The sequence below is a fragment of the Numenius arquata genome, chromosome Z (genome assembly GCF_964106895.1).
Source record: "Numenius arquata chromosome Z, bNumArq3.hap1.1, whole genome shotgun sequence".
Classification (NCBI taxonomy): domain Eukaryota; kingdom Metazoa; phylum Chordata; class Aves; order Charadriiformes; family Scolopacidae; genus Numenius; species Numenius arquata.
In genome coordinates this window covers 74205760-74218885 of record NC_133616.1, presented here as the reverse complement: position 1 = coordinate 74218885, position 13126 = coordinate 74205760, and the positions used below count along the sequence as shown (strand labels likewise).

The window sequence follows — 13126 nt, the reverse complement described above, 5'->3', positions numbered from 1 at the left end:
CTGTGGAGGGTACTTGTCCATGGCTGCTGTGGCTCTGGTAGGATACTTGTCTGAGGAAGAATTCCCAAATATGTTTTTCCTTCTGACCAATGGTTTCCAAGATACCAGCTTGTTTCTTGTTTGAAAAGTCCCGCTAGACCCATGGGTTATACACCATGGCTTATGGAGATGGACAAGTAGAAAGCTGATGGCCCTGGAAACTCACTGCAAAGAGCCTGGTCAGACAGAGCTGCAGCTGCAAACAGTGAAGCATTTTGCAGCATTATGTGTACGTCCTTCTCCCTTTCCTCTGATTTTCCATCTGAATTGGCTGATTCTTCAGGTAAACAGAGCTTTTCTCTTTGAGGACTTGAACATTTTCTGCCCGCTAAACCAAACACCGGATTGATTTTTCGGTTTCTGGTCTTTATGTGCTCAGTGTCTGCCTCTTATTTACAGAAGGTGTTTGCTTTGTGGTATAAATCATCACCAGTTTCAGAGTACTGAGACCAGTGGATGGCAGGGAAACCCAAACGTAGGCAATGAAATGTTCAATGTTCTTGAATCCTGTAAGAGAAGTTGGGTTAAGCAAGGTTTTGTGGAGTGGGAGGAGGGATGACTGACTCAGTAGATGAACTAATTTTTATATCTTATTGAGAATGACTGTACTGTAGAAAGTGGAGAAGGGTCTCCGCTTGCCTATTAAGCTTCAAAAGATTGTTGTAGGTTACATTTGGCCTGGCACTACCAGAGGTTACTTAGGGTGCAATCCCATTTCTAAGAGGACCATTGACTTTCTTCTGGGAGCAGGATCAGGAGTATTAGATCCAACTGAAAATTACTAGGTCTGTTGTTTCTCAAAAAAATGCATTCATTTCCCAGATTATTTCTTTTTTTTTTTTTTTTTTTTTAAATATTTACACGTACACATTTCAAGTATGTTAGAAATTCCTTAAATAACTTTAAAAAAGGGAGAAAGCTGTTCCTAATCTAGATTCAGAGCTGCACTTTTCCTAAGGTAAAAGCCATGAGGCAAACTGAAGACACTTGGATCTGGCTGTAAACAGCTTCGGTCCTGGGTTTTGGTTTGGCCTCATCATTGAGACAGTGGCCAAAGGCTTGTCAAGCATTAAATGTGAATGGCAAACACTCGGTGCCATGCGTACAACCCTCACCAGCCCTCCATGATGAAGGGCCTAAGGCACTGGGATTTTATTGCTACAGACCTACCTGAGCCCGTCAGGGAATCTAAAAGTGGGCTGGAACTGCACCAAAATCTGGGCTGCTAAGGTTGATATCTTGTTTTGTCCCTGTCTCCAGAATTATGCAGCTGCCTGTTAAGTAGCAAAATAGTCCACAAATATCCTACTAGCAAAGAAGAGCCTGTGTGTGCTCTTTTTAAAACGAGGAAGATCGGTTCTTAATTAATCAATGGGAGCTCAGTGCTCCCACACAAACTATCCCCCTCATGTTCCATTCATGTGTTGGGTGAACAAAGCAATGCTGTTCTCCAGGCTGGCCTTGGTTTCTCTGGTAGGGCACCCATATAATATACCTCGTTTCAGGCTGCCACCCAAACTAGACTAACACATGTTTGTTTTACTTTTTTGGCTTCCAAAATCCAAAGGTAATAATCCTGACTGCAGCTTACTGTGTATACAGATCCCTTCCCCTCCCAGTATTTTAAATTAATTCTCATGGATATTTAGCATACATATATATGCACATACTTGTGTATGCACGCAGGTATGCACACACACATGAAGCCCCCTCACGAACCTCTTTTAGCATTATTTTAGTATCCCTCCCCTTCTACCTTTCCTACTCCCTTAGTATCAGCCTTTTAAAATAACTCCAAGTAAATAATAATCTAAAATTACTTAATGCAGGTAAATCACGCTTCAGTCAGTCTTATTTGAGCATTTTCTATGTTCAGAAAACTTATGAAAATATGCTGTTTGTTGCTTCTCTGTAATAACATTACAAAATCTGTCCTTAAATCTTGGTGCTACCATTCACTGCATAGTGTGGCTTAATACTAGAATAAAATGACTAAGCATGGCTGATTAACTATGAATATTTAATCCTGAGGCAAATGCCCATTCAAAGACCAGTGCAAATATTTATGCCTAGCTAAATCTAGATTAGGTAGGTCCTGATTTCAGAAAGAAGCTTCTAATTTTCTGTTGAGAGCTTCCACTTTAACAAGTTCAGCATTAGTCCTGAAATTAGTTTCAGGTATTGTTTAAAGTGCAGACTTGTCTAACGTCTTGAAAGATTGGCCCTCTGCCTCCTGCATGTGGTCAGACTCCTTAACACATCTAAGATCAGGCACATGCTTAAATGACTTGCTGAAGCTGGGCCTAGAAAATAGAGCAAGTCTTAAATACGTAAAATTATCTATGCTGGATCCAATCATTCAAATGGATGATAATCTTAGCCCAAGCATTTACACCACTGAGGTGCCTTACAGTCCTACTTCGTGTCTGGTTTCAGCGGTCCAGGGTAAAACAGTTTGACAAATGTTGCTATTTTGATTTTCCAAATATTTCTTCTTGTCGGCTTTTCTCACCGTTTATAATACTTGCCTCTATTTATTACCTTTAAAGTGCAGCTTTAATATTTTTAAAACTTTATTATTTTTAGACCAAAGTCAAAATAATTTGAGAATGATTTTAGATGAATATTCAGGTGCAGTTCTTGTCAGGAAAAAGAAAGCAGTGGAGGTCTTTCTTAGTGAATCTGATTTTTCATTTGTTCCTAATTTTCATCAGTGAATGGGAGGAAGGAGATAAGCACCCTCTGGGTCCTTCCCCCTGCATGGACTGGTCCCAAGCCAGCACAGCCTGCTTGCTCTCCCAGGGCATGTTTCAGGCACCAGAGTTCAGGTGATGAACTAGTGAAGTCTAATCAGTTAATGAGCTCTAGTGTCCAGAACTGGATCAGGATTTTAATTAAAAGGATTGAAAAAAGCCTGTCCTTTTGGACTGTGTTTTTCCCCAAGTTCAGGACAAACCCACATGAATTTGGACATGTGATGGTAAAACAGATTCTATCCTTATAAGGCATAATCTGTCAGGGGTGGAAACATGATCACAATGGATCTGACTGCTGGTCTGTGGGAAGAGCCATGATCCTCATCAGGAACAGTGCGGAGCCCACAGGCAGCACTGCCCTCACCGAAAGGCTGCCCAGTGTGCCTGGAGGCTGTTAGGAAGAAAAGCAGAGGATGGGGCAGCCCCTTGATTTGACACAAGGGAGTGGGCACAGGAGGTGAGGGATGGGGAAAGGACACAAGAGGTGAGTGTTGGCCAAGAGCCAAGCGACCATGCGGGTAGGCAGCCCTCCCGCTGCAGGAGGACTGCACAGTACTTTTATGATATTGCTGTGTCCTGTAGCAATACAATGACACATGCCTCTGGTTTAGCTCTGAGGGGATACCTTGGAGGAGATTCTTTCTGACATGTACTGGAGGTCACTACTCAGTGGTCCTCTACCAGTGCACTGGTTTCCAGCTGTGCTGAAGCTGCATAGGTGTATCGAGTCGACTTTTCCCCATTCAATCCCTTTGTCAAATTAGCTACAGCCCACGCAACTTACGGAAAAAAGGACTAAGAGAAGTGCTGGCATGAAGCAGAAGTCCAGTAGGCAGAAAAAAGTCTTCTCCACACTGATTTACAAGCAAAACAAATGAGCAATGATCAGTTCACTGGTTCTGTTAAAATTAGCATGTGAGGATGACTTCTTGTTGCTCATATATGTTCAGACATGGCTACAGGGGGTAACGTGTATTGACTTAAAGGAACAATATTATACTCTTGGCTTGTTGCCAAAAAAATGCAGTTTTAATTTCCTGGAGGCAACACTTCTGACCTGCAGCTTCATATTCATTTTCTATCAATTTAAGCATTTTGCTAACTAGCTGTTTAATTGCTACATTATGATAATGAACACTTATGCTAACCCTAGAAGAGCAGAGCATTTATACTCAGTGAAGCAGTACCATGGCAAAGGATTTATACAAATTTCTTGTTGATTGCTGTACTGATGCCCAAAGTGAATCTGTGGCTGAAATGTTCCCCAATAAAACCAGGACTCTGGTAGAATAGAAGCATTTGATTGTTTACCTGATCTATAGTCCATACAGATTTCTGAAGGCTGAAGTTTATTGACAAGATGTTGGCTGAGATGGGTAAGATGTTCCATCCAGTTTTAACTGAAGATCGCTCCTTTGGAAATAAATATGAGAGCAGCTATTGCCTTCAGTAATGTTGAGCATTGTCCTCAAGTGCAGAAATTCCCATTGATGTCAGTGAAAATTGGGGGCAGGGTATAGACTTCTGGGCTGTGCCAAGAACATTCTTCTTGGCCCTTGTCTGAGCATTTGCAATCCGTAGGATTTGCATGATAGGCAGCATTAGTGAGACATTCATCTGGTTTTTCCTTCATGCATTGGACAGCTGTTTATGTAACATAGGCTGTAGAACAGGAGGAATTTTGGTTTCCATTGCTATTTGCAGTGACATTGATCCAATCCATTAAGAGGACTAGTTCAGCAAAAGCTACGCAAGAGCTCATCAGGTTCAGATTCTGGGCCTGCTGCCTAAAACTGTACACCCTCTGCGGTCTTCATGGCTTGACATGTGTAACGATGTTAGTCTCCATACCCATTATGCATAAATTGTATGACATTGAAAGAATAAATTTAAAGCCACGAGCTCTTGCCTGGTAAGAGGCATGGGAATGTTCCTGTTATGAGCGTGCTTGTCACTCAGACACAAAAGAAGCTGCCAGGCAGGTGTGGTTTTTTTTTTTTTTAAAGTGCAAAATAAATTCCACTAGATGGTTTTGCTTTAATCTCTCACTGTCTTTTCAGATGTGGTGCTCATAGCCAATATTCGAAGTATATACAATTCCTGCATCCATTAAGAAGTGTTTATTGCAAAACACCAGTAAAACAATACGTTTCGCGATGACTTACAGGCTTCATCACCTGACCTGGACTCTGTGCTCTGTCAGAGTTTTTTACTGTTTCGGAGAGTGTTTCCTTCTCCCCTTGGGGAAAGGAGTGTGCCACTTTATGAACTGGTAAAATGGGCTCCTGTCTGATATGTTCTTCATTCTTCGAAACAAAAAAGTCAAAAAAGAAATTGAAAAGTTGACCATGAACTGCATTGTTTAGAAGCAACAGCTGTTTATAGATAAGGCATAACACTATAAAAAATATGTTTCTTTATCTGCCTAATTTTTAGCTTCAACTATGGAAAGAGCATTTTCTGGAAATGAATGGAGGTATTGCCATTAAAATGTATGAAGTGTTGTGGTGAATTAGGCACTAACACAAATGAAGGTAGGATGTTCTCCTGAGAGGTATTCTTCCATTCCAACAGAAGCACATGTGTTGAAGTCCTCTGCTGTAGGAAGACAGTCTGAATTGTCTGCTGTACTTTTTAGCTTTGCATACTGGGACTTTGTATGCAGAAATCCTGAAAAAATGGTTTTTCTTCCCCTGAGGATGAAGAACAATCTTCCTGTTGTGCCTTTTTCAGTGTTGCACCCAGCCAGTGAAACCTCTGACATTCCCAGTTTGCCCAGTGATGCATTTTTTTAATGTTGAACAAGAAAGAAAAAGGCCTTAAATACATGAGATGTAATGTGACAGGAAAGAATACACAGAAGGTCCTGTTGGGTGTGTGCTGATTTAGATGCACCTCCATCTTGTGATTTACATGAAGTTAAGCCTGATCTCCAGCCTGTGGCACCAGAGAGTTGTGGAATTCAGGAATTTGGGAGTATACTGTGCGATAAGCTTCAGTTTTGAAGTCATCACTGTAAAAAGGCACATCTAGAAATTAGCAATCATAAATCTGTCAGGAAACAAACAAATTATCTAGGACAAGTGCTGGAAGATGCAGTGTGCTCATCAAGAAACTAACTGCATTCTCTGTGGATTTAATAACATTTTTGGATCAAATCTTCTCGGCAGTTTCCAGTTGGCTGAACGGGGCATTGGTTGAGGGCTACTGGGGCTTTCTTTACCCAGGCAGTTTCATTCATTCCTCTGTCCAAGTGTTGCTGCTTCCTCCTGTGCTACTCTGTGACAGCACACGAAGCAAACAAATCAAAACGATGGTAGCAGCAGTGCTCCTCACACTCCCCTGACTTAGATGTTGTTTGTTTTTGCGTTCCAGCCCTGGTAGATAGAAGTCTTTTCCTGCCCACAGTTTATTGCTTATTACTAGCTACTAAAATAATACCCTGCCACAGGCCACAAAAATGTTCCCCTATAAGCCACTTATGAGAACCGCCTTAGCCTTAAAAATAGGAAGGTTTTCCTTGGAGAATCATCCCTTCAGAGGGAAGGATCTGCCAGGACATGGGTAGATTCGGTCTATATTTTTGCTTTTGATTTTTTTTAATAATTTTGTCTAACTCTTGGAGGCAGTGAGGGGACAGTAGGTTAGATGATGATAGAAAGCAGTGCCTTGGCTATTTGGTTAAGACTATGCCTACGAAGTTTAAAACATTAGCTTCCTTCAGCTGTTTTGTGGACCTCCTATGTAGTCTTGGGACAAATCTGCACCACAAATAAATCAAAAGACAAGAAAGTCACACCATAATTCAAGTAACAAGAATGAAAGCATGTGTTTAGTCCGGCTAATCTATCAATTTGGATGGACGACATTCCAGAGATGGGCCCTATTTCAAATGAAAACTGACTCCAGATGTGCCATCCAGAAAGTTTTCTACAGTTTTGTGTCAACACGTCTGTACTTGGCATAGACGGAACAGGAAAAGGAGATACCAAGAGACCACCAAAGCAGCCAGTCAGGGCTATTACCCTGACTCTTGCTGCCTTGCCCATAGATCAGCTATCGATGTGAAATCTGAATATCTGAATACCATCTTCTGAGGCAGGATGTTTTGAGTGAGATGGATTGCCAAATAGCAGACTGACAAGGAAGTTTGCAGTTTTGCATTTAAGTGCTGGGCAAAATTTCCTCAGGAAAATTCTGATACCAACACTGAGGAAGAGTGTTCAGCCCTGCCATGAGCAGAGGCAGAAAGCCTGGGAAAGGATTGCCTTCCCTGTCTGCAATGATGCTGGTGTATGTACCTGCAGGCAGTGTCCTATGGCAGTAAATGGTGAACACTGCAGTTTGCTGTTAAAAATTCCAAAAGGTTTGGGGGGAGGGAGCATTATAGGGAGAGAAAATAGTACTGAGCATGCCTGTAATTACACCAAAGTAATTGACTGGCCTCAGTGGGGTGGCATGGGCGTAACTGAAAGCCCAGAATATCTCATTAAATCTCCTCCTACCTACTGCATTTAGCATAGTCATCCTGAGATTCTCAGATGCTGCAGATATGACCATAGCCCTAATTATAGGGTAACAGGGCAAGCTGCAGGAGAAAGAAAACAGCCCCAGATCTTCAGCAAATGAACAAATATACGTGAGCTATTCAATTTATTCCTGAGGCTTGCTCTGCTGTGACAGAGGCACAAGGTGCATGCTGCCTTTGAGTAATTGCCATGGGGTGGCCTCCTGCACTGAGGACCTACAAAGCAGGCCTCCTGGGAGCATGAGGTTTCTGACAACGCATATACAAGCAATTCTTCTTTAAGGGGCATTTCAGCCTGCTATTTCTTTTGCAAAAAAACACCCCAACAACTTCTTTCCCCTAATAAAGACTTTGGAAAGGCACTTAAAAATACATTAATTTCTCATATCATTGCATGAATTGTGGTTTTAAGGAAAAAAAAAGAAAGATATTGCCTACAAAATCCATCTGGCTTGTAAACTGTAGCTAGGAAGCATGTGCTTCCTGCACAGCGAAGAGAATTGAGGACAGAGAATATCCATAGCTATCAGATAAAGGGAGACAGAGCAAACTGAGACAACTATCCTGAAGTGATTATCTTTTCACGTGGAGAAACCGAGACAGAGCTGGGGCTGAAGACACAGAAAGAAGGGTTTTAAAGGCAACCTGGAAACTTTATAGAATCTATTTAAAATTCCAGTTTTGGCAAGTTGTCTGTGGACCAATACTATTTTTCTGAGGCTGATGCCTTCTGTCTTCCAAGGAACTCTTCCATCTTTCTCATTCAGGTAGCCTTGTTGGGCAGAAAAGCCCCATTTTTAATTTCCACTGTAACCGACTTGTCCAAACTATACAACTCTAGATTTTGCTTCTGGCACTAACGCCAGTTCTAGCATCACATGATATTTCTAGACTATGTCTGCCTATACCATGGAACAGAAAGTGTCTATTGTTGTGCTGCTCTGTGTAGAAATGGTCCTGTCACATCTCTGAAATTGAATGCAGCCCTCAGGCAGCCCCTCCCAAAAAGGGCATCTCCAAGTACGAGTTGAGAATAGGGAATGAAGATGAATCTCTATATTAGGAGGGACTCAGTAGAGTTTTCAGTGTTGAAAACCAAGCACACATGGTGGATAAAGTGAGCAGGGAACAGGCTACTTGCTGTCAACCCAAAACAAGAAACACCCTAGCAGCTACTGCTAGCAGGACTTTAACATAGATGAAAGGAAGTACTTTTCACATGGCGTGTAATTAAATTTATGGCACTACTGTTACCCATTGGTGGAGACCAGATGTCAGGATGCTGTAAGGCTTATCTCAGTTTTGGATAACCCAGTGATTCCTATAATTGCCTGCTCCATTCCTGAGAGTGGGAGAGAGGGAGACTTGTGTGCAGCTGTGGAGACTTCAGCATGCACAGCATGCACGAGCAGACTGGTGGCCTGGGCAGAAGTCTTGATGTGTGGTGGTCATGACTGGAATGAACAAAAGAGTTGCTCTTTGACTCAGGAGACTAGGAACTTCTTTTCCAGTTTCACATGCACCAATGGGTTAAACGGCACATGGTGTGCCTCCATATTGTAGAAAAGCCAGAGTGTGGGGAGGTTTAGAAGGGTCTTTCCTTCAAAGAAACCAAACACATATATAAGACCAGTATTGACATGAAAAGAATTTCCTTATTCATTTCCTTGGGAAGTAATTTGAACATGTTATCCTCACTTGTCCTTGAATCTGGTGTTTGCCCTGTGTATAGAAATGAACACTTGTACAGAACAGGTTTTATATAGTTACACAGGATATAAGCTATCTATTTACATTTTACTCCTGGTTATTATAGCTTTGCATATTTGCAGTGTCTGCTTTTAGGATTCCAGAGACATCTACACGCGATGCAAAGACTTTCACAGCTTAGAAGTTCCTGTGCTGGCTGGTGCATTTATCATTATATGAGTCCTTCTGCTGATGCAAATTGTCCTACCATAAGTCTTGGATCTTATGGACCCTGTCCATAAATCTTGGAGCTCACCCTAGAATAAGGGTACCTTGAAAAGCTATTGCTTTGCTAAGAAAAACTTGCTTTGATATTAGACACCAGAGCTTAGAAACTGAAGGCATATGCTTCAGGATGGAGATGTTGTGGTTTTCTCCATCTCCCTGCCACAGAGACAATGAATTGTCCCTGCTGTCTGCCTCCCAGCCTCAGGCCCTGGGTTGAGTGCCTATGTACTGCTGTGCTGTCTGGCCTGTGCTGCATGAGGTGTTAGAACTAGTGCAAGCCCCAAACTTCCCAAATCATGTATCAGGAGCCAGAAGAGCTTAGAGATTTTGAGATTTTGTACAAAACACTGATATTTCAAATGCATTGTGGGGGTTCTCCTCCCAGATTACCATGATAACCAGGTGAGGGGCAGGCAGATGAAGAAGTGCTGCTTGCTTATAGTGCCTGTGCAGCATGCTCCTCTGGGGCCCACGCCTAATAGTGCTGTTCCTTGAGAAATAATACAGTGATTGTGTGCGTTTTGTACTGCGTTTGTAAATTTTTTTTTCTTTTGATAATCTGCATACATGTGGTTCTCTGGCAATAAGCATGTTTGGACAGGGATTAAATAAAAATTGGTAAGCAATTTGATAGAGATAAATGGAAGTGTCTCAGATCAGCTTTGCCTGTGGCATTTTACTCCTCTTTGTGATTACTTGGTAGGCTTGCAAAAAGATAAATATTGCAGTTTTGATAAGAAATACTCAGAGATCAAAGTGAAATTGACCTTGCAGTTATCCCAGGATTTAATTATTAACCCAGCAGTTTTGGAAAGGGATGGGAGGGTAGTAGCACACCTTCAGCAGTGGCAGAGGTACGTGAGCCGTTCCCACAGGGAGGTGTGTGGTGAGCCCACTGCCGCTGCTGGAGGAGTTGCTGACCATGCTTACCGAAGAATTTGTTTGTTCTCCGAGCTGGGATTCGGTCCTGTCATGTCAGCTGAAGAGACTGTGCCTTTCTTGTTCAGCCCTGGCTCTCGGCATGTGATTAGCTGCTGTGCGCAGCTCGGCGCGGCTGTCTCTGCGACCGCTGATCCACCAGCGTGATGTGCGGCCTGTTCTCAGCCCTGGTATTTCAGGAATTGTTGGGATTTTACACTGATTAATTTGAAATGTCAGAAAACGCAAACGCTGTAGCTTTCCACGTGTTTATGAATGTGTTTGTCAGACCTCCCCTCATCTCTCACCATTGCCTCTACTTGACTGTCTGATTTAGATTTGTCAGGAAGAGTGAATGGATGTGAGATTAATGAATCTGAACGGGGATTTAGACGACCGGACTTCTCACTGGCTAAAGACTGCAAATGCATTGGCACAAGTTTATGGTTCTTCAGAGCATATAGGTGGCAAGCATAAATGATTTTTTACGGATTAGTAAGCAAAGTCCAAGCCCAGAGAACTCCTCTGTAGAGAAGAAGTCATTTCAATCTGTCACGCTTCAGGTACGAAAGAGCTACGGAAACATTGGTAAATGCAAACAGAAAAATGTTTGCAGTTTAGCTCCTAAATGCTTACACATGAATAGCGTGGGGCACAAAGGCTTTGCCAGGGTATTTACATCAGGAAAGTTTCTGAGGTGATGTATATCAAACCAGTTCCCCCAGCAATGTAGACACATTGGTTCTCAACACAGCATCAGCTGTACAAGAGGACAATGCCCCTTGCATATAGGAGCTGCCTTTACCCACTGTGTTTTACAGCTTAGCTGGAAAACATTTTCAGTGCAAGACGTGGCCCTAATCACCCAAAAGGCCATTTTTCATGATAAAAAGCAAATTAATTAGGGAAAGTGGAGCAGGTTGAGATACCAGATCTGGCAGCATGGACACACCAGGTCCGGCTCACGTGTTAGACCAGGCTCAGACTGAGGTGGGAAGGGAGCGTGCACCCGCTGTCACCAGGTGGTTGCTAACACAGGTTTAGCTTGGTGGCCTTATCTTGGTTTGGACTATCAGGTATTCGTTACCGTATGCCAGGACTAGGAACCAGCTCGTGGATGTGAATACGTGTGGATGTTGACGGGCTGGGTTAATTCACATACATTGGCAAGTGTCGCTCGTGTTCTCTGAAGCCGAGGTTCAGCAAAGCCAGTGGAAGCTTTGGAAAAAAAAACCCACCCCAAACCCAGTGCATGACTGGGCCTGGTGCATCAAGGTCAGCATGAAGACTTATGAAATCCTGGCTAAAAGGGGCGTCCTCCTGCAGTGGGGCTGTGCACATGAGGGTTTCCTGTGAGCTCTGGACGTAGCTTTGTCCTCTCCTGAAAGCAGCAGCATCAACCCAGGCCACCCAGACTGGATGTGAATGGCCCAATCCAGCCTGCTTTAACCAAAAAACAAATCTTACCCTGTCAGGGGGCAGGCATCTGCCAGGAGTGCAGGATTGGGCCCCAGACCCTGGAAATGAAACACAGCTCAGTCGAAGGTGACGGGAAAACAAAGTCACCTGGAAAGAGTTAGCTATTAAAACCGGGGGGACCTGGGGGGGGACCCTGCTTTAATCTTTTTATAGTATAAAAATTTCGTGACTGAATTAAAGCCCTACTGTTTGGACAGGATGATGTTACCTAATTCTCAGAAACGAGAGCAGCTGGCCACGATGCAGATACCTCCTAGCAAGCCCTGCAGTGCACAGCACATCATTTAGGAGGGCTGTAAAAGAAAGGACATTTATTAGGGGGCTTGGGAGTGAAACGTAACGTGCTGGCTTGGCTTTTAGCTGGCTGGATTTCATTTCCAGCTCCTCTGTTTTATTTTCCACTTAAATAAAGAAATAAATGAAGCTCTTTTTGCCAGCCTTCCAAAATGTTTTTTTGGCTTGCCTTTGGGTAAGTCCTGTGCTGAGAGCCTGGGGGGTCTTGACATGAATGTTGTTAACCTTGTGGTGATGTAGCTAAACAGGCAAAGTCTTGTCAAAATCCACTCTCGGGAGGATCTGGAAAAGGAGAGCAAGTAACGGAGGTGTTAAAAGTCGCCTGATTGTTGGGAATTTTCTCTCTGAGGCAAAATGAAAACAAAACCATGTCCTGAGCCCACCAAATAACGTGAATTTTACAGACATTTATTGCCATTTCCTGTTCCTTCCTCTTCCTGACTTTCACCCTCCTCTCCCCACCAGTTGCTTAGGTTGGCATCATCAGGGTCAACATTTCTTCCTTGCCTTTGCTTCTTTCCTTTCTTTGTGTAATATGGTGGGGGAAAAAAAAGTCATAGTTTTGGGGGCTGTGTTTCTCCATTTAGTTACAGGACAGATTTCCTTGCTGACGAGGTTGCCAAAATGGACTTTGAGCTCATCCTGGTGGTCTTGCCCCACTTCGCACGGGTGGAAGGTGACACTGCTCTCACACAACCCGTCCTGGCTCTCCCACAGCACCCGAGTCTGCTGACAGTGGCAAGTGTGTCATCCACCCATAGATGATGGGGCTGAGAAATAGTTGTTGCTATTTTTTCTAATGCTGTTTCCCAAAGCGATGGAGAGCCCTTTGGAAAATGTGTCCTTGGGTGTGCCAGTTAGCAGTGCTCCAAAGCCTGTTGGGACCAAGGGAGTCCAGCCCTTGTCCCAGGGACTTTCTCACTTAGAAATAAAATAACATAAATCCCCCTGCGTCATCCCATTCACAGCATCTAGAGCATGCAAATATGAGTACTTGAAATGTTAAAATATTAAATTGGTAGTTTCAATTTTGAAAGTCCTGGAAATGCACACAGCGGCACTGGGGGCAGCAGGAACTTCCATTCTTCCACACTTTAGAAATCAGCTTATTTCCTTATAGGCCCACTTTCATTGA

The 13126-nt window shown here is 43.1% G+C and overlaps 1 protein-coding gene across 3 annotated transcripts in view; it reads left to right on the top strand.

The window, feature by feature from the left end:
• The window catches only part of MUSK (muscle associated receptor tyrosine kinase), a 54468-nt gene that overhangs the window by 10984 nt on the left and 30358 nt on the right, over positions 1-13126 (top strand). The window contains exon 6 of one of the 3 annotated variants that reach the window (XM_074166350.1): positions 1204-1233. The exons of the other annotated variants lie outside the window; for them this stretch is intronic. Within the exon in view, the coding sequence (XP_074022451.1) occupies positions 1204-1233 (30 nt within the window). The remainder of the gene's footprint in view (positions 1-1203; positions 1234-13126) is intronic. 3 annotated transcript variants of the gene reach the window in all.